The sequence below is a fragment of the Theobroma umbraticum genome, unplaced genomic scaffold (genome assembly GCF_002168275.2).
Source record: "Theobroma umbraticum cultivar Fairchild unplaced genomic scaffold, ASM216827v3 scaffold_1682.0, whole genome shotgun sequence".
Lineage (NCBI taxonomy): Eukaryota > Viridiplantae > Streptophyta > Magnoliopsida > Malvales > Malvaceae > Theobroma > Theobroma umbraticum.
Window position 1 is genome coordinate 215,301 of NW_018397290.1, and position 20,319 is coordinate 235,619.

The 20,319-nt window shown below is 34.9% G+C and overlaps 5 protein-coding genes across 9 annotated transcripts in view; 2 read left to right on the plus strand and 3 right to left on the minus strand.

Moving 5' to 3' along the window:
- Positions 1 to 1,856, minus strand: part of TBL13 (TRICHOME BIREFRINGENCE-LIKE 13) — a 2,853-nt gene extending 997 nt beyond the window's left edge. Inside the window, exons 1-4 of the mRNA XM_021444479.2 lie at positions 1,400 to 1,856; positions 1,018 to 1,195; positions 743 to 883; positions 188 to 308 (exon numbers count right to left, since the gene is read on the minus strand). Coding sequence (XP_021300154.1) covers positions 188 to 308; positions 743 to 883; positions 1,018 to 1,195; positions 1,400 to 1,829 — 870 coding nt within the window. The 5' untranslated portion in view covers positions 1,830 to 1,856. The remainder of the gene's footprint in view (positions 1 to 187; positions 309 to 742; positions 884 to 1,017; positions 1,196 to 1,399) is intronic.
- A 271-nt stretch (positions 1,857 to 2,127) lies between these two features.
- Positions 2,128 to 5,648, minus strand: LOC110428614 (putative pectin methylesterase CGR2). 4 transcript variants are annotated; one of them, XM_021444480.2, is made up of 7 exons: positions 5,330 to 5,643; positions 4,853 to 4,985; positions 4,570 to 4,609; positions 4,340 to 4,381; positions 3,488 to 3,862; positions 3,103 to 3,158; positions 2,128 to 2,703 (listed from the first exon to the last, which is right to left on the minus strand). In XM_021444480.2, exons 2-7 carry the CDS (start codon positions 4,973 to 4,975, stop codon positions 2,551 to 2,553), a joined length of 789 nt encoding a protein of 262 aa, XP_021300155.1. In that variant the 5' UTR covers positions 4,976 to 4,985; positions 5,330 to 5,643; the 3' UTR covers positions 2,128 to 2,550. The 4 variants fall into 4 exon arrangements, with proteins under 4 accessions (XP_021300155.1, XP_089641827.1, XP_089641826.1 ...); XM_089785701.1 differs by having other exon boundaries at positions 2,561 to 2,703; positions 3,553 to 3,862; positions 5,330 to 5,647; XM_089785700.1 differs by lacking the exon at positions 2,128 to 2,703 and adding an exon at positions 2,710 to 2,982 and having other exon boundaries at positions 5,330 to 5,648.
- A 3,912-nt stretch (positions 5,649 to 9,560) lies between these two features.
- On the plus strand, positions 9,561 to 13,813 carry LOC110428696 (CBS domain protein (DUF21)). Its single transcript, XM_021444600.2, has 11 exons — positions 9,561 to 10,188; positions 10,721 to 10,797; positions 10,891 to 10,974; positions 11,278 to 11,391; positions 11,513 to 11,599; positions 11,904 to 12,043; positions 12,137 to 12,224; positions 12,601 to 12,674; positions 12,789 to 12,913; positions 13,091 to 13,356; positions 13,443 to 13,813. The coding sequence occupies exons 1-11, from the start codon at positions 10,011 to 10,013 to the stop codon at positions 13,485 to 13,487; spliced, it is 1,278 nt and encodes a 425-aa protein (XP_021300275.1). The 5' UTR covers positions 9,561 to 10,010; the 3' UTR covers positions 13,488 to 13,813.
- Positions 13,814 to 14,094: 281 nt separating this feature from the next.
- On the minus strand, positions 14,095 to 16,268 carry LOC110428697 (G patch domain protein). The gene is made up of 4 exons (XM_021444601.2): positions 16,100 to 16,268; positions 15,495 to 15,669; positions 14,730 to 14,997; positions 14,095 to 14,532 (listed from the first exon to the last, which is right to left on the minus strand). Exons 2-4 carry the CDS (start codon positions 15,661 to 15,663, stop codon positions 14,226 to 14,228), a joined length of 744 nt encoding a protein of 247 aa, XP_021300276.1. The 5' UTR covers positions 15,664 to 15,669; positions 16,100 to 16,268; the 3' UTR covers positions 14,095 to 14,225.
- Positions 16,269 to 16,427: 159 nt separating this feature from the next.
- On the plus strand, positions 16,428 to 20,308 carry AGD2 (Pyridoxal phosphate (PLP)-dependent transferases superfamily protein). Of its 2 annotated transcripts, none has more exons than XM_021444598.2 (10): positions 16,428 to 16,598; positions 16,751 to 16,833; positions 17,120 to 17,187; positions 17,420 to 17,536; positions 17,735 to 17,797; positions 18,080 to 18,184; positions 18,313 to 18,363; positions 19,003 to 19,323; positions 19,428 to 19,634; positions 19,794 to 20,308. In XM_021444598.2, exons 1-10 carry the CDS (start codon positions 16,516 to 16,518, stop codon positions 20,085 to 20,087), a joined length of 1,392 nt encoding a protein of 463 aa, XP_021300273.1. In that variant the 5' UTR covers positions 16,428 to 16,515; the 3' UTR covers positions 20,088 to 20,308. The 2 variants fall into 2 exon arrangements, with proteins under 2 accessions (XP_021300273.1, XP_021300274.1); XM_021444599.2 differs by having other exon boundaries at positions 16,754 to 16,833.
- Positions 20,309 to 20,319: the final 11 nt, after the last annotated feature.

Genomic DNA, 20,319 nt, shown 5'->3' on the forward strand with positions numbered 1-20,319 from the left:
TCTGCCAAAGCAAGTGTTTTCCTACACAAAAATTGCATGTCTCTAAGAGAACATTATAAGGAATAGAAGCATTTAGACAGTTCAAGCTCTATTTAAGTTTGTGCAGGGAGCAGCGACTAACAACTTGTTAAAGCACCTATTTATATTTTATTACAAATTCCATTAAATACCATGTGCAATAACATACCATGTGTTTTAAAACCTTATCCAAGCCAACATCAGGAGGTACTGGAGGGATCACAGGCAGACCCTTTTCAAAGAACAGCATGGGTGACTTGACAGGGTCAAATTTTGAAGGAGCCCTCCACCTATTAAGAAAGACTCAAATTGGTAAATCTAATTCAGGAGATCTCCCATAACAAGATGGTAAAACATGGATTAGAATATCAAGAAATTGTTGCCAGGAACCAGCATAAATATATAGCACATTCACGAAGCAAAACACATTTCACAGCCAGTACCAAAATGCTTTAATGAGTACGTATAACTTGACAAAACCATATCCAACTTTGGCAATTTATGTGTCATTTCAGATCCCATATGAGAAAGCCGTACAATGCTTCCACCATTGGCCATTGTCATTTAACATGGAATTAGGATCCGAAAGCTAAGAACAACTTGGTCTAGCAAACAAGCACATACACATATGCTACCATTGCATGCAAATAAAAACGTTCAGCACCAAAAATCTCAAGAAATCATCAATAGTCTACAACATATCAAAAAGATAAATGAAAACTACCAGTGTCCTGTGTTGAAGATTAGTATATCATGGAAGCTTGGAGCCTTTTCCCACGTGCCCTCTGGAATATCAACATCAACTCTATAACCCTCTTTATATCCAAGAGCTTCCAACTTACCACCATTACCATTAGCTGACCACCTGCATTAAAAAAGACAGAGCGAACTACTTTAACCGCGACCATGAACAATATCAGTCCACACCATGGAATGAAATGCAACCCACAAAAGACCTTTACTTGTTTATAGTAATAAAAAGGACTTAAATCAGCTCACCTACCATAACGTGCCAAAAGATTAGTTCGATGATATGCAATTGTAAGATTATATTGAAGAAAGGTAAAGCCGCGATCAGCTCCGGCCGGACGCCATTTCTTCACTTCACCCGACACACGTTTCAGAGTGCAAAACAAAGAAACAAACATGTTTCTGTTTAAGGAATCCCCAACAAACCCTGCACTGTTGGAAATTGGTAAGGCCTACTAATCAAGGCACAACATCCCAACATAAAATCGAACATAACTTCAAAATGTAATCTTTATTTTAGGGAGTCGAGTGAAAATTAACAGAACACTAACTGATTCGATTAACTTCAAAGTTATACTAAAAAGCAACTGAATTTCGCGCGCGCGAGAGAGAGAGAAAGAGAGGAGAGTACCAATGTTAGTGTCTCTATAAGAATGAATAAACTTGACGGGATCAAACGGCGGGAGATCGCAATTCCGAGGCTTCCATCGCCACTTAACGATATCTCGACCGTTAGATTTGTTGTTCAGAATGCAGTTCCATCCTTTAAATATCTCCTTGCAGCTGCTGTCGTACCTATCGAATCTGGCATCCGGATCATAGATCCACGACCCGTCGGAGTAATCGCACGAAGACCCGTCCGACGCATCCGTGTCGGATCCAGTGGCATCGGTGTCGATGTTATTGGCGGCGGCGATGGGTTTAAATTGGAGGACTTGGGGATGAGTTGGAGAAGAGGAAATGGAGGCTTTTCTGGAAAGAGAGAGAAGTAAAAAGACTGAGACGAAGCAGATGAGAGAGAGCAGAGGGAAGAGAGATGAGAATTTCTTTGTTGCTGCCATGGCGGTTGCTGATTACCGTTTTACACTTCTTATATGAGCTGAGCTTTAGCTGGTTTTTTTTTTTTCTTTCCCTAATTCTTTTCAGTTTTTCGCCAATTATTTGGGCCAAAGCCCAAGGGCCAAATGGGCTTTCTGGAAAAAAAGCCCGTTTAGCATGCACAAATTTTGTATATTATCAATTAATCATATGTTACAATTTCAATAATAAATAAATTAAAAAACTGAGAATTCTTGACTTTTAGGCATAATGTATAGATGCTATATGTACAATGCATCAAAAGTAAACCCATGATAAAAATTATAATCAAGTTCGCCCTAATGGCAAATATCAAAATGTATACCTAGCATTAACAAAGAACTATAATCACAGCTTTCTGAAAGGTATTTTAGGATTCACCAAGGATGATACATACAATTGCAAAAACAAGATATATCATGCCGAAACTACAAGAAATATCAACATCATTGGGAAACAAAAAATCCTGGAAGACTAGAAAATGATACACAAACGCAGAAGCCAATTCGAAGGAACTCACTTCCCTGTATTATACTTCCGAGTGAAAGATCCATCGCTTGACAATTGGTACACAAAATAACAATCCAGGGTTCATTAATCACAACACTATTTACCCTTTGGGTAAAAAAAGAAGATGCTGATGGAATGCTCTTCATAATCATCGATGAGCTTGACTTGAGTGGTGACCCTATGATGCTGCAATTCTCAACCGTACGGCTTTAAGTGGAAAACTTGACAAGCTGGCCTATATGACCTCTTGGTCGAAGCTTGTTCAAACTTCTTTGCAGCAGCTTCATTCTCTTCTAGTTTCGTCTGAACAAAATATTTTATCCACCAAGATGAACTTCGTAATTTGGCCTTGATGGAAAATAGCATTTCATAGTATCAGACCCTTCTTCAAATTAAAAATCCCAGAAATTTATGGTCTCATTTCCCAGGAAAAAGAATTCAAAGCACAAACAGCATATCTAGACCCGTTATGTTTCTCTTCAAACAAATGCTACAGCGAGTACTTAAGTTGATTCAAGTTGACCTTAGACTCCAATCGAAATGCAAGCTATGTGATGAATCTATCATAGTAGCATCCATGCATGACAGCAGAGAAAGTTTTCCGAAACCACCATATATATTACTTTCCTATTTAAGGCACCAAGAGCAAACTGATTAAGTTTGCAACTACTAAATTAAAAAGAAAATAATAAATCCAAATAGAATAAAGATATCCTTCAGATGATCCATAAATAATCAATCACTTACAGGACGACCAAATTTGGATAGCTCTACAACTTTAGCTCTCTGCTGACCTGGATAACCTGCGCCCGGTATCATATATCAGCAAGATAACTACAGAACCCGAATTATGTTCCAATGAAATAAAAATTTGCAGGCAAGAATGCATATTATAAATACTTCAAAAAGTCAGGCATCATTGATTTTGTGATATTGATTAATGTAGAAATTAGCAGAAATCTTGCTGAAGCAGACGGTGAACCCAGATAAGATTTGATCAACAAAGCAGCTAAAGAAGCTCCAATTTCTTGTCACCACAAGTTTAGGTTTCAGTTTTCTTTGAATACTTGCACAAACATATACAAAAGAAAATATTTTATTTCAAACACATAAAACACAATGAGGAATTTACCAGAAAATATAATAACACCATCAGCTGATACCCTCACCAGTTCTGGAAGAGTTTTGTTAAGGTACCTAGGAGACAAGTAATCCAAGGCATCTGACACTATGACTAGGGAAAAGGATTTTGCACGGTAGGGAAGAGGAAACTTGATATCTGCCACTCGCACAATGCCTTTCCGCACAAGACTTTTGCAATTGACGTCAGCACCATATAAGTCATATGGCTCCACACCCCAGGCCTGAGTATCCTCTTCTTTTAATAATTTGGACACCACCGAACAAGAATCAGGGGCTACATGCAATACTTTATTCATGCTGTCGCCATAAGCCTTCTTTAGAATGGGTAGTGCCCTCAGAACTTCTAGCGTGCATGAAGAGCCACCTGCAAATACATCAAAGTATTCTACCAAATCAAAATCTGCAATATGGACTCCCTGGCTTCTTTCTTTTATGGGAATGGGCACCCAAGGCAGAGAATCAATTGAACAGTTGCAACATTGAATCCTCTAGAGTAAGATTACAACTTCACCCTAACAATTACAACTTTACAAGTGCTAGTGAAAGAAAAAGGTATGTAACAGTAAATTATTTCTAGAACTGCAGATCATTGATACATTTCCAAAATTTAGGAAAAGCATTTAGGCAGCCATTATGAGTTTGACAATCCCATCTACAAATCATTTGTAATATAAAATCAGCAGAGATTTCAAACTGGAAATATTTGGAAACATTTTTGAAAGTGACTCTAACAAAACCCTCCCATAGACTGGGGCATCATCAACCAACAATCCATCGTGTTCAATATCCAAATCATTCAGAAGCTTGGAAACTAAAACAACAAGATATCATAAGCAGTTACCTTCAGTTTTACTTAATGCCTCTTTTTCACGGATGGATCCATCTGTAACCAAAAAAATTGAAAAATTGAGAAAAAAACCCATGTAACTATGAGTAAAGTTGGAAACGACAATGGCTAATGGTTTTTTTATATTGGTTAGCATGACATAGAGATCATTTCATGAATCTTTGCTAACTCAACTATTGCATCTGAGAAAGAAAAGTTTAATGAGGACAGGAAGAGACACAAACCTGAACCACTATGCAAATAGCCAATCAGAAGAATTGCACCCTGAAAGTTTCAAGGAGCAATTTAGTCATATCCTTGCATTCAAAGCACACTTTATAGTAATAATGTTCAATGCAGAAAGCTAATAGATCGTGAACTATGGTGAATAAGTCAATATATTTGGCAGCAATTGCACGCTTTCGGATGCAAAGAATGCCACCTTGTAACAGAAGAAGTCTTAACACAAAGGGGCATAGATGAAGAAAAACAAAGAAGAGAAAAAAACAAGATGGAAGTCGAAATTACCACAACCAAAAGCCCAATAGACAACAAACGTGTTGAGCGTGTTTTAGACTGCACTGAGCCCACAAATGGGATGCTTCCACCATCAGCAAAGCGTCGAGCAGGATTTACAGGCCTCCTCGACATGGTTACAAGACTGCAAAAGCATAGCAACTTTTTGTTAATGACATAAAGAACTAATCAAAGAATCTTCAACCCAATGCAACTGCATTGGCTACATTACTGTTCCTAAAGCTGCATGATCATAATCATGATTTCCCACTTCAAATCAACAATCAATTAACGATTAGCCGCCATCAAATCCAATATTTTCTCATAATCTACCAAACCCAATTCTCCTTTTTCTCACTTAAAAGCCATGCTACAGCTAAAATTGTACCTAACATTCGTTAAAAAGAAATAAAAAAAAATGAAAGCTAACACTGTTGCATTCACGTTCAAGTAAAGTACAGTTTACATAAATGAACACCCGAAGTTTACCTGAAAACAAAGGATTGGAAGAAGCGGAGTGAGAAATTTTATGGGGCTTTTCTGGGAACACCGATCCAGATCTGTATCTGGTCTTTACTCTTTGAGTCTCTCAGTGAGAAATTTTCTTACTAGCTTTGACTCTGTTCTCCCATTTTCTAAAATTAATAAAATAATACTATAAATAGTGTTTACTAATTGGTTTTTATTTTGACTTTTTCTTTCTTTTTTATTTTGATCAGAGTAGCCATTGATCTCACCATCTATTCCATTTGGCGTTGGAAGAGATAGAGAAGATTCCCTCCCCGAGACTCCGACATTGGCCAGCAGGTTTACCTGCGCACCCTGCTTACGTTAGCGCACATCTTTCCATTTTTACAGTTTTGCCATCTCCATTAAAATTATAAATAATCTTTTAAATTTGGAAAATAATATATACCAATAATAATAATTTTTTTAATTATCAACGTATTAAAGATATATATTTTACTATGTGATTTATGCTTCTTCTAAACTTATAATTAAGGTTTAGTAATTAATGTTCAAGATTTAAAATTCAAAGAACAATATTCGTCATTTTTAATTATCAATGTATTAATGAAATATATTTCACTATGAGATATATGCTTATTTTAAATATATATTTAAAATTTAAAGTACAATCTTCATCATTTTTAATTACCAATAGATTATATATATATATATATATATCTAAATCTTTAAGATTTAGAGTATGATGTTCATTCATTTTTAATTATTAACAGATTAAGGATAAATATTTCATTGTGTGATTATAGTATATGCTTCTTCTAAACTTTTAATTACAGATATTGTAAAGGGGAAGGACCATTTCTTTTCAATGTGTTGAAACCAAAGCCATCCTGCATCTACTCAACTATCCATCTACAAAAGAAAGTTGCCCAAAATTGTATATAGTCTACCATTTCATCTAAACTTGACTCATTGCATCAGTCATGAAATTGCTTGGTCCCCCTTTTGATTATAAATTTGACTATACTTAAAGAAAAAGTAATCCTCCAAGGTACTTAAAGGCAAACTAATTTAAACATAGATCATTCAATTGGCGGTGCCTAATAGTAATATCATCATTTAATACGATCGTCTTTATTTATTAAAAACAATTATTTATGATTTTCATTTGAACATGCAATGTAATGCAATATAATAATTTCAGTTAAAATTTTATATTTTTATTTTTGACTAAATAAACACAACCATAATTAGTTGATTTTTTCATTTTTTATATTAGTGTTTTGTTAATATCATGTGAATAAAAAATAATAAATATTATATTAATTAAAAATAATTAATTAATTATTGATCATAAAGATATATTTAAATAAAAATAAAATAAAATTTTAATTAATAAAAAATTAAAAATTTTTAAATAATTCAAAAAAAATTTAAACATATTTCATTTTGCGGATATCTATAAAACACTTATTAAGATGAATCGATCGGTTTTTCAAATTAAGAAACGATTGCGATGGATTTATCAAACTTTGCAAAATCAAAAGAAAATGGTGATGAAAATCACTCCCCGTTAATCACCCACCGGCGGGCAAATTTGAATCAGAACGTAGTGAATGGTATCACCCAGAAAAACCAACATACATAATTTGACCCTACCGAACCCGAAAAGGCATGCAATGGCAATGCGGTTGTCGTTTGAAGATCATTTGGCAGGGCTGGTGAACCGTGTATGGTGACAGGCTACCGAATGGATGTCATTTTCGATTTGCTTTGTCCGATAAGACATCAGAATCTGTTTCTAAATCCTCTTTACTATCTACGGTTTCTGTCTGGCAGGCCAAGAGTTGTCCATGCCATTGCCATACCATGGATTCCATGTACTATTTTCATTTTAAAATATATAAAAAATAATAAAAATATTATTATAATCATATCATTATATAATATTAATATATTATTTATTATTTTATACTACAAAATATTATTATAAAAAGTAAAAAATATAATAAATTATATTATTATGTAATATTAACATATTATATCATCATTTATTATAATATGTCAATATGACTTATATAATATAAAATAATGAATAATATTTTAATTTAAAATTAATAATTGATTATAAAAATTTATTTAATTTAAATAAAAATATCAAATTTTATTTGATTTAAAATAAAAAAAATAAAATTTTAATTAAATATAATAAATTTTTTAAATAATTTATAAGCTTTTTTAAATATTATACATATAATAAATATCATGTAACAGGACGATCAATTGATAATATTCATTAAATCTATACTCTTTTACAAAACAATAATAATAATTAAAAAAAATTACTTAGGTTTTACCAAACTATATATATGGTCTCAAATCAAGGATAGGTATTGAAATTACGTAGATAGATAATTAATTTGGTTTGACTTGCCGTATAAAAATGATTTGTCTGTTAATAATGATTAAGCAAAGGAAAAGTGGGAAAACAAAGGATTGGAGCTGTCCTCCGTTGATAAATTTTTTGTGTCTTTTATCATGACTCGATACACACAACATAATCAATTCCAATTCAATTGAGACTGGGTGGTCACCTATAGCCATTGGCGTCCTACCTAGCTCATCTGGGTTCTACTTCGACCCCTTCTTTGCCCAAATTTCCATTAAAAACTTAGAACTGATGGGTGAGCTGTGCATGCCACGTGGCATCCATGGGTTAGCACCGCCCAGGGCCCGGGCCCCGGCCACCTGCCTCCTCCCCTTGGTCCTCACCCTTGGGAAGAATTTTTCACGTTATGGACACACGTTGTTTAATTTTACAGGAGAATTTAACGGGTCAAATGGTTTGATCAACATTAAAATATAAACCCGAAGAAAAAAACAATTTGAGTTGTGCAAAATCCTAGTAAATATTATCTCGAGACTAAATGACAAACAGGTGTGTGCAAATCTCTTCTTTTAATTCTTCATCTCATCAGAATCAAAAGGGTTCTCGGACATATCTTACGAGATCTCACCGCTTTTACACTGTAACAAATAAAAGAAAACCTTTCCATCTCTTCTCCACGTAATAAGTACTTTAATAATTAATAATCGATGAAAACAGATAAAAATCTATTGAATTGATATTTTTGTATTATTTTTATTTTTTATTTTTACGGCTTTGGACTTATTTCATGGGGCCATACAGGTCTCACACTACAGAAGATAAAAAAACGTTCCAGTTTCATCACCATGCACTAAAGGCATTGATAATCGATAATTAATTAATTAATAAAATTAAAAAATAGATTTGTTTGATAAAATAAAATATTTTATTTATTTTTTATAATAATTACTAATATAAAAAGTTGCTAATTGAATTAAATTATTATTTGTTTCAAAATTCTTAGCATTATATTTTATTTAATTGTTAATCATAAATGTGAGACCTTTTAAAAGATGAGATACACATGAGTGTGGACCATGATCCATGAATTCAATGCTAGTGACGTATACCGATTTACATGACGTGAAAGGAAAAACAATCAAACCATCTCTTTTGCTTGCATCACCGTTTAGAAATAAACTATATAAATCTGTTAACTTTCTCTTAATATTTTTAAATTTTTTAAATAAAAATTATATATTAATTAATAAATTAAATATTCAAATATTTTTAATTTTATTGATTGATAAAAAACTAAATATTTATATCAATAAATTAATCCAAAACCTTACTTTTTATTTTTTGACTTAATTATTAAAAAAATTTAAATGAGTTGACAATGTGATAATGTAATAATTAATATATTTATCTCACATCTCACATTAATGATCATGTGATTATGTTATATATTATATATATAAAGGTATTTTTAAAATTTTTATTATTATGTAATATAAAATTTAAAATATATAATTTTATTTTTTTAATCAAATCAACTAATAAGTAATTAATTACTATTTAACAAGTCTTTATATAAAATTTTAAACTCATCCTCGCATATGAAAAAAAATCCACTGGAGATGATGTATAATCATTTTTTTAATACAAAAATCGGTAATCTTTAGAAAAATCAATCAATCAATCCTCGATTTTAATATTAATTATTATTTTATATTTATATGATATATAATATAATAATATAATATTTAATGTGTTTACTCACTTATTACATGACGATGTCATAATTTTTTTATATAAAAAGTACAGGAAAAACTTTACTTACTATTATATGTAAGAAACCAAGAAGCGTTCCCTCGAGGATCGATCACAGTCTCCATTAAATGGTTGAATAAATCAATCTCTTCTCCCTTAGAAGCGATAAACTCAAAAGTCACAACTGTATAGAACGGGAACCGCATATTATTTCCAATACAGCCAGAAAAGCATACCCCAAGGGGCCACACGTCACTCTGTAACCGGACCCAAACTCAAACCTTAACCTTTTCACGCCAAATCGGCGGCTTGCTCTACTTTTTTCATTTTACCGGCAAATCTTGAGCTATTTATCTCTCGTTTCTGTTAACAAAGCCACGAACTCCTTGGCATTCTCTCTATAACGCCAAGCTCTTTACAGTTTTTTATTTGCTTCAGCAATGGCGGAGGTTGGTCAGCTCTGTTTATCATTTCTCTAGCGAAACCAGGCCTTGGCTTTCTTTTTTTGGGGTTTGTTAGGTTGTTTTGCGAGAGAGAGAGGAGGAGAGGGAGAGAAATTGAATGGCGGTGGAGTACAAATGTTGCGAGACGGATTTCTTTATTCACATATTGATAATAGTATTGTTGGTGCTGTTCGCTGGGTTGATGTCGGGGCTTACTCTGGGCCTTATGTCCATGAGTCTCGTTGATCTTGAGGTTCTTGCTAAGTCTGGTACTCCCAAAGATCGTAAACATGCTGGTATTTCTTCATTTCCTCCATTTTTTTTCCTTTCTTTTTATTTAGAAATGGAATTGATGCGTTATTTATTTTTTTCTCGAGGAAATCAAGGGAAGAAATAATTTGAATCTTTTACTGTGTAGACGATGGCAATGATGTGGATGCCTTAGCTTTACTTGAAATCTTTGCTCTATTTTAGTTGATGAAAATAATTCAGGAAAGGTTGATGTAAAGTTATCTGTTTTTCTGATGATTTAGCTTGTTTATTTGAAATTTATGTTTTTTTTAAAGAAATTAAGTGAATGAGAGAAAAGAAAGGAATTTAAGAATTTTACGTAAGGGTTTTACTACATGAGAATTTTTGTTCCCAAAATGCGGCAAAGTTGGATGGATAAACTTACAAATTACATGACAAAACTGGATAGCGATCCTATAGTTAAGTGATAGTTAATGATGGGTAGTGACAATTATTCTCAAATATTACTTTTTAGGCTGCATGTTCTTTGTTCAGATTATATGCTGTCCATGCTAACTCTTTCCCTTGTTGGAACAGCAAAGATATTGCCGGTTGTCAAAAAGCAGCATTTGTTGCTTTGTACTTTACTTATATGTAATGCTGCTGCAATGGAGGTAAATATTATGAATGCATCTTCAGCAGGTGATCTGGTTACTTTTATTGGAAAATGATAGTTACTGTTTTGGAACTTTTGTTACTTTTTTCAGGCACTTCCCATCTTCCTGGATAGTCTGGTCACAGCTTGGGGTGCTATCCTGATTTCGGTGACCTTGATTCTTCTGTTTGGTGAGGTGAGAATCCACCTTGCTTTTTTTTTTTTTTGAATTAAAGCACTATGGAATTCAGCACAGGTAGACATCCTTGTCGAGCATGAATATGTCATTTTCTGTTATGACTGTTTTGATGTGTGTATGTGGTGCCAAAATTTTGGCTGAGCAACTTTTTCGAGAAGGTTACTAACAGTTGGTTTCAGAAATTGTTTTCCAACCATTCTGGCTTAAGATCTGCTCTTGGATAGTGAAATTATATATAGCTGCAAGACAAAGGTTGCAAGTTCTGTGCATGTCCTAATTGCAATTTAATTGTATGTGCAGATAATACCACAATCTGTTTGTTCTCGTTATGGTTTGGCAATTGGTGCAACGGTGGCTCCATTTGTGCAAGTTCTTGTTTGGATCTGTTTTCCTGTTGCCTACCCGATAAGCAAGGTGATAGATGTTGCTATAAGCACTCACCATTAATGCCTTTTTGTTAGTGAGAAAGACAATCAAGCTTGTAAATTGTTGCAGAGTATCTCTCTTGACCGTGAATATCTTATGTGATTTTCAGCTGTTAGACTTTCTGCTGGGCCATGGGCATGTGGCACTTTTTCGAAGAGCTGAGTTGAAAACCCTAGTAGATTTGCATGGTAACGAGGTGTGCTTAATAGCTTCTTAATCTTTCCAAAAAATGTTGCATAAAAGCTTTTAGTGTTCCCTATAGTTGTGTACGTCACTTTGTTCTGTAACTTGAGTTATTTGCTTGGCTGTTACCATTTACTGAATCAATGGTTGTTTTTGATCAGTGATTTCACCTGCCGTGCCCTTAATTTGTTACAGTTGTTAGTTGACTTTGCTTAACTGCCTGTGTAAAATTGTTGATGAGTCTTTGCTTTCTGAATTGCCTACCTTCTTTCATCCTAACTTTTGGATTTATGATCCTTCTATTGGACCTTTCTTAGGCTGGAAAAGGAGGAGAACTGACGCATGATGAGACAACAATCATAGCTGGAGCACTTGAGCTTACTGAGAAAGCAGCTAAAGATGCCATGACTCCTATATCAGAAACGTTTGCCATTGATATTAACACCAAGCTGGACAGGTATGGTTTTATGTAAATTTTTAAGAAAGATAGCATTTGCATCTCTTTTTCAACTTTCATCATTAGCTTCCATTACATGCTTGCTGTGGACAGGGAATTGATGAGTTTAATTTTGGAGAAAGGACACAGCAGAGTACCAGTTTATTATGAGCAGCCCACAAACATAATTGGACTCATTCTGGTAATCAATTTTCTTGGCTACAATTAATATTAATAACTGTTTGTTGAGTGTTATGCAGAGCATAGTTTCAGCTAATCATTTTCCTCTTCTTCAAAATTCTTCCTTTAACATGATTTTGGACCTGGACAATGCTTTGTGATGTGATGATGCTAATGGTTGCATGAATTATGTAATGCACACCGCCACCCTTGCACATTCACTTTCTAAATAAGTTTTTCACTCATGTGCTTAGTATGTGGCAATACATTTAAGATGACTAGGGGTTTCTGAATCCTAATCTTTTTGTTACGTATTTGTTACTTTTTCTTAGTTTTTTTTATTGTTTATTCTCCAGGTCTTTTGTATTTAGCTAATCAATTATCTTTTAATCTTACAGGTCAAGAATTTATTGACAATTCACCCTGAAGATGAAGTACCTGTGAAAAGTGTTACTATACGAAGGATTCCAAGGTATTAAGTGAGCTTTTAAGATAATGCACAACTTTAATTTGTATTATTCTGGAAAGCATTCCCTGTCTATCACTTTACTGATTGGCTGATCCTCTATATGTTCGAATGTTATAGGGTTCAAGAAACATTGCCATTGTATGATATATTAAATGAATTTCAAAAAGGTCACAGCCACATGGCCGTTGTTGTGAGACAGTGCAACAAGACAGAGCAGCCACCTTCTAGTAACTCTGCTGGGAGTAAGTATCAGCCTCTTATTGGTATATTCTCTTCAAATTTCCCCTTGAACCATGACTGAGCAGTTGATGTAAGCTGTACCTATGATGCGAATTTTTAATTCATGTTTGGCGGCCATTTTGATATTTATTGCTCTATCTTTGTCTCCTATCTGTTTGTTTTCTCCTCTCTTAAAATAGGTCCATTGCCGGAAGTGAAAGTAGACATTGATGGTGACAAAGCTTCCCAAGAGAATACTTTAAGACGCAAGAGATCACTTAAGAAGTGGAAGAGCTTTCCTGCTGCTGGCAATTCTTTCAAGAGTGGTTCTCGGAGCAAGAAGTGGACAAAGGGTGTTGATTCAGACATTCTACATCTAAATGGCAACCCACTCCCGAAGCTACCTGAAGAAGAGGAGGCTGTTGGCATAATAACAATGGAAGATGTCATTGAAGAGCTTTTGCAGGTACCTCTGACTATGTTTGGCAAGGTTGTGATTTCATTTTTGTCAACAGTTCCTAACGCAATAACCTTATACCTGACCTTGGCCAGGAGGAGATCTTCGACGAGACAGATCATCATTACGAGGACTCATGACGTTTGTCTTGTCGAGAAGTTTTCTGCGACACAGATGATGATAAAAAAAATTTGTTATTCTATTTTGGCCTGTAGTTAAATTTGGTTCAATACAGCTTATGATAGGCATATGATATACTGTTCTGGTTGAATGCAAATGCAGTCGGCAGTAGAGGAGTGAAATGAGGAAACTCTCTTGTATTTTTGGAACGATATGTTAAAGAGACGTGTATGTAATTGCTGATAGAAGCGACAAATTGCTGAGCAAGGAGCAAAAAAAAAAAAAAAAGGAGTTGCCTGTATAAATGTGACTGTCTAGATTGTGGTGAATTACATATGGTTGCCCATCTCATTCCCAGCAGCCAATCTGCGCCACTGTTTTTGCTCCCCTTTTCTCTCTCTTTGATATTTATAATTTATTTTACTTACAATTGGAACATTTCCTCATTAAGCAATAAAACTAAATGGTGCTGTCAATTTATTCATGAATGGTAATTGAAAATCTTAGAAAGTTGTTTTTGTTTGATTTCCCTCCTAAGAGTGATGTTTCAAAAGTAATAATTTCAATAGTTGATGTGAACTTGCTCGTTTCAGTATAAAACAGAGGGCAAAGGAAAAAAACTCAGCATTAGCATTCAAGCATGTATTCTTTGCATTAAAACAATAATCATCATAGAGGAAGAAACTAACTTTGTACAACAAATTATTACTTGTAGTACATAAATGAACAAAAAAACTTCTTTCAAGGCCTTGTATTACTCATTTACGATGTTTACTTCTATATTCCTCCTTCCTCTTCTTTTTCTTATCTCTAGATTTTTCTTTAGATTTGTGCTTCCTAGAATGCTTCTTATCAGAACCGTCCTTTTCTTTTTCTTTCTTCCGTCTATGTTCATGAAGCTCCTCATCAGACTTCAGTGAATAAGGCTTCTCAGGACCCAATGTTACACGATGTTCCCTTGCAATGGGGCTTGTTGACAGCTTCACGGGGGAGTTGCAATTCGTTGGTAGGTAAGGTCCTGTTTCATCCATCCTTGAACCTATAGAGCCTCGACCGCGCTTGATCCTGCCATCATAGAACAGGTTCTTCAGTCAGTAGATTTTTTCAATAAGATTTTCACCAGCGAACTTTTCTGATAAAAATCTTAATAACATTTGCAGCAAAGATAAACATCAAACCTTTAATTCTTCCCAAAACAACAGTTTTCATATAAATGTGGTAAAAAATTATAGCAAGGTGCAGGTGCAGGTGCAGGTACAAACCTTGAGTTAAGAAATTCCTCAATCTCTCCATCTCTTAGACCTTCATCTTCCCTTGAATAACTACTCTCTGCCACTCTCTTGCTTGATGAACATGAAGCACTAGCATTGCTGTCATGCCTCCTACTTGTGCTTCTGGAGGGGTTGCTAATGTCCCCATGACTCCTGCTATGCCTGCTGTCGTCTCTTGATCTTCCTTTTAGCCTATCATTTAGCTCCAGCTCCTTTTGTCGAACTCGCCACATCTCATTCACTTCAACAGCTCGATTTGCTAAAAAGATGGGGAAATAAACAGACACAGACAACATACAACGTTAGCAACAAAATCAGAAAGGAGAAAAAGAAAACTTTTGCAAGGGAAACATCTGCATAAACTGCAAAGATTCCTTTCTAATATTTACAGACCTTATAGCTGGTCCAAAAGATCCATCCCAATTCAGTGTTCCAGAAATATAAGGAGAAAATCGAAAGATTATCATTCTACGTTCCTATAATTTTCTATTATTCTTGCATGCATGTGTGCCACTCTTATGCTTTCTGAAACCACTCAAAACACTCTTTCCTTTCCTAAGGTATGTAGAATTGCTCTGTTCTTTTCACTTAGCCAGACTGGAATTTACTGATCAACAGTGCTCTAAGTAACCTAAACGTGCTATTGAACTTGTTTGCAAGAAAAGGAGGTTAGGACCCACTTTCAATTGCAAATCACTGAGATGTAGAATCAAACAGATGAAAATGCAAGCTTAATATAGCAACAAAATAACTAACCTTGCTGTACACCAAGCACAGTTGCAGTGAGGAACCGTGAATTTGGACGTCCCCTTACTTTTGGCTGCTGAAGATAAACATGAACACCATCCCTGTCAGCTTGTCGTTTCAGTTCTGCTGCTTCTTTTAAAAGAATAGCAGCTATTCTGTTTTCTGTTTCCAGATCCATCTAAGGCTGCAAAAGCATATTCATATCCAAATGCGTTAACAGATGCAGTTCCCATTGAACATACATGGATAATTCACAATCAACTAAAGAAAATCTGTAAAATTATAAAACCCAGCAGGAATTTATCAATGTCAGAACAATTATGACCCAATAACAAACAGAACCCGCTCAAAAACTATGATCAAATACGAAAATTACACTTTTTTAATTGCTCAAACGTCGAAAGGAAAATCTGAGATTTCGCATGAAAGATTAACAGCCCAAGTTCAATTCATTTGGTCTTATCCACATGCATCGGCAAAAGAAATCTTTTCTTTGAAAATTTGATCTTTTTTCAAAATCCCAAAATCCCAATTGGAAACCGACATTAGCATAGACAATTAATTTCTCCGTAAAATACATATCAAAAATAAGAAAAAAAAAAAAGAAACTTTACCCAATCAATGGATGAACCGATGCAATGAAAAAGCGAAAAATCCGATTCGATTGAAGCAGCCACACCGTTTCTCCTTCGCAATATCGAAAGCCCTAACCCTAGCTCTCTCAATCGGGAGGAATGACCGATCGGCGAGCTTTGATTCTAAACCGGGCTGCTTACATTTAAAAAGTTTCTCTTTTTTTAATTCACGCGTAAAAATTTTGTTCCTTTTTTTTGGCGTGGACTGAAGGCTTGCCACGTCAGATAAAAAGGCCAAAGAAACGGGTCCCACATGACGTGGCACAAGGTTTGTCAGACTAATGTTTCTTTTTTTTGACTAAGCTGACTTAGCTGAACACTAGGGTTTAGTCTTTGCTTTCCGCCGACCGTGAAAGGAAGCGGCTTTTCCAGTATTTCCTGAAGAAAATCTGAAAATGTCTCTGATGAGCAATCTATCAACTTCCATGACTTCTTCATCTTCCTCTGCTTTCTTAGCTCCAACCAGCTTCAATTCAAGGTACGTTTTGTTTTCTAATTTTTTTTTTCCTTTTGAGTCTCTTGGCTCTGTGTGGTTGTTGAGAAAACGAAATGCCCATTTCTTTTTGTCTTTTATCATTTCAATTAGTTAGTTTTTACAGTTTTGAATTTACCTTTTTGGGTATGATGCAGCAGGACCCAGAGGGTTTCAGTTCCAGTGAAAAGCTTTAAAATATGTAAATGTGTTTCCACTCCTCTAGAACAGCAGCAGACTGGTGCTCATTCTTTTTCCCTTTTTTTCCCCCTATTTATTAGTGCCTTGTTATTATTATTATTATTATTATTATTATTATTGCAATACAGTTTGGGCATATGAAAACTTAGACATTTTTGTTTGAAAGCTAATGCCCTGAGTTGGTAATGTTACTAAGAGTAACAATTCATGAGTAGTTGCGCACAAATGACTAAGTAATGGTATTTCTTATTTTCTATAAGTCCTTTTGAATTTTGATGATTTTAGGACTAAAGAGTACTATGCTGGTTTTTTTGTTTGTTTTGAAGATTACAAAACAAAGGTGCCTCGCAATTCAAACATAGCCAAGCTTCAAGCTGGTTACCTGTTTCCAGAGGTCTGTGGCACTTCCCATTATTGTAACCTTGTCTTTGTTGCCATTGGTGTTATACATCAACTTTTTCCCTCGAGATACAGATTATAGCATGTCCTGTTTCCACAAATGCTTTAGTCTTTGACTGTATTCTTTTTTTTTTTTTAATTAATAAAGAAAAAGTTTGTTCAGCTCTGGTTTCCAGACTTTTATTCTTTCACCGTTGAAATACTTTTTCTAATGGTTTTTGAGATAGGTTGCCAGAAGAAGGGCTGCACACTTACTGAAGTACCCAAATGCCCAAGTAATAAGTCTTGGAATTGGTGATACTACTGAACCTATTCCAGATGTTATTACTTCTGCAATGGCTAAGGTATGTCTCCCACGTTCTTGTCCTTTTTGGGATTCAATATCTGGTACCAGCCAAGATGTCTTACTACTAATGTCAAATTTTGTTCAAGCCTACTTTGTAGGAAATCTGTTGTGGAGCATTTGTGTTTCGGACTAGTGATTGGATCAATGGATGATTATACAATACTGATATCCATTTGAATTGTTCTCCATTTGACAGAGATCTCAAGCATTGTCTACACTGGAGGGTTACAGTGGTTATGGAGCTGAACAAGGTGAAAAAGTATGTTTTACTTTTGAGTCTTTTTAGATATTTCAGTTTGAAGTTCATTAACAAAATTCTGGTTTGATTTTATCACTATTTAGATGCATATTTTGTGGGGGTGGGGTGATAGCAAATTGCCAATGCTTGATTTGTCAACTATAAACTAAAGCACTAAGTGGATTGAATCGGGACAACTCAGAAGCCACTAATGTTATGCATAGGCATTTCGATATATTTTACACATTCTCTTGATGTGAAATACTATGTTTCAAGACGTAACTGTAATGTTTATGTCTGCAGGCATTGAGAGCGGCACTTGCTTCAACATTTTATAGCAACCTTGGCATTGAGGAAGATGATATATTTGTCTCAGATGGTGCTAAATGTGATATAGGTCGCCTTCAGGTTTGATTTGATTATGAGATTTCTTCGCAAGTACTTTGCCTTACCTTTTCTTGAAGTAGTTGATTCACAGCATGTTAACTTGTCTATCAGAATTAATCATGGTGGTTTTGCTTTCACTTTGTGTGCAGGTCGTTTTTGGATCTAATGTTACAATGGCAGTGCAAGACCCATCATACCCGGTAATTCATTTTGATATGAAGTAGAAGGACTTTTCTTTCTTTTTGTTAATGTGTCAATCTTTTTCAATTTATTTTATCATGTTCTAACGTCAAATCATCATCTGGTTCTATATTTTATTAAGCTTCAACCAACAATGTTTTCCATTTGTTTATTTGAAAGTTAGATACACCTGTCAAGTTCTGATTTATCTACTCCAATCTCACTTATCTATTTCAAACATGCGATCACTTGGTTTACCCCATTGTAATCTGGATATGTTAATTCAGATATTTGACAGCTTACGTAGTTAGGCATGTTAGTCGTTTGGGTGAGACCACATGGGCACTTGTTATGTTTGGTTGTGGGTCTGTAACAATGACTGAAATAACTGATAGTAAAGAAAGCAAAGAGCTTTTTCACTGTCCCCCCCAACAGGTAAATGGTGTCAGCACCTGCTTGCACATTCTGTTGCCAGAATGTTTTTCTAAGTATCAGAGCAGAGGTTGTTTTCTGATTGAAATGGATTGAAAAGAAGAAATAAATTAAGAAAGAATTGGAGTGAGGCAAGAGGAAAACAATTAAGTGCAAAAGAAAAAAAAATGGTTTTCATGTGTCTTTTTTATTATTTGCAATTCTAAATTTCAAATTTACCCATGCAGGCTTATGTAGATTCCAGTGTTATCATGGGTCAGACGGGACAGTTTCAAAAGGATGTTGAGAAGTATGCAAATATTGAGTACATGAGGTGTACCCCAGAGAATGGATTTTTTCCCGATTTATCGACTGTTGCTAGAACAGATATCATATTTTTCTGTTCTCCAAACAATCCTACTGGTGCTGCTGCAACAAGAGAGCAATTGACTCAGTTAGTTCAGTTTGCTAAGGACAATGGGTCTATCATTGTCTATGATTCTGCATATGCCATTTATATGTCAGATGATAGCCCGCGCTCTATCTTTGAAATTCCTGGAGCAAAAGAGGTAATCCTGTAGTTAATAATTTGTTCCTTCACTTGTGTTTGTTATCTAGAGTGATAAACGATAAATGTATGTTTGACATGTAAATTTCCTTATTCTTATTGTAGGTTGCAATTGAAACAGCTTCCTTTAGCAAGTATGCTGGGTTCACTGGAGTTCGTCTAGGTTGGACTGTTGTTCCAAAACAGCTTCTATTTTCAGATGGATTTCCCGTTGCCAAGGACTTCAACCGTATTGTTTGTACTTGCTTTAATGGTGCATCTAATATTGCCCAAGCTGGTGGCTTGGCTTGCCTTTTACCTGAAGGGCTTGAGGTTAGTGTCCCTTCCTGGCTTTATTATCAAAATATGCAAGAGAAGAAATTCTCAAATGTTCGTTGGTTCACTTCACCAAGCTTTGTAATGTTCTGAAAATTTCTTATACAGCAGATGTTCTGCATGCCAGCATGCTGATTTATTATTGTTTCCTTGCAGGCTATGCAAGAGGTGATTGGCTTCTACAAAGAAAATACCAAAATTATAGTAGGGGCATTTAACTCGCTTGGGTTTAAAGTGTATGGAGGACAGAATGCACCATATGTGTGGGTTCACTTTCCTGGCCAAAACTCATGGGATGTGTTCAGTGAGATACTTGAGAAGACCCACATTGTTACTACGCCTGGAAGTGGTTTTGGACCTGGTGGTGAAGGTTTCATCAGGGTCAGTGCATTTGGTCACCGGGAGAATGTCTTGGAAGCCTGCAGAAGATTCCAGCAGCTTTACAATTGAATCAAGAGCATTTGACTGATTTAGGGTATCTCAGTTCTGGATCTGAAATGAAAGACGTGCTGCTTCTATGATTTATGTTCTCTTTTCTTTGAGGACCATTGATCATGATATCTCATCGGAACTATGTTTAGGAAATTCCTTGGAAATGCAGAGCGTTTGGCATGTAAAATGAATTTCATCTACCGAAACCTGGCTTTTATATATATAATAAGTTGATGAAACAGGTTGTTCC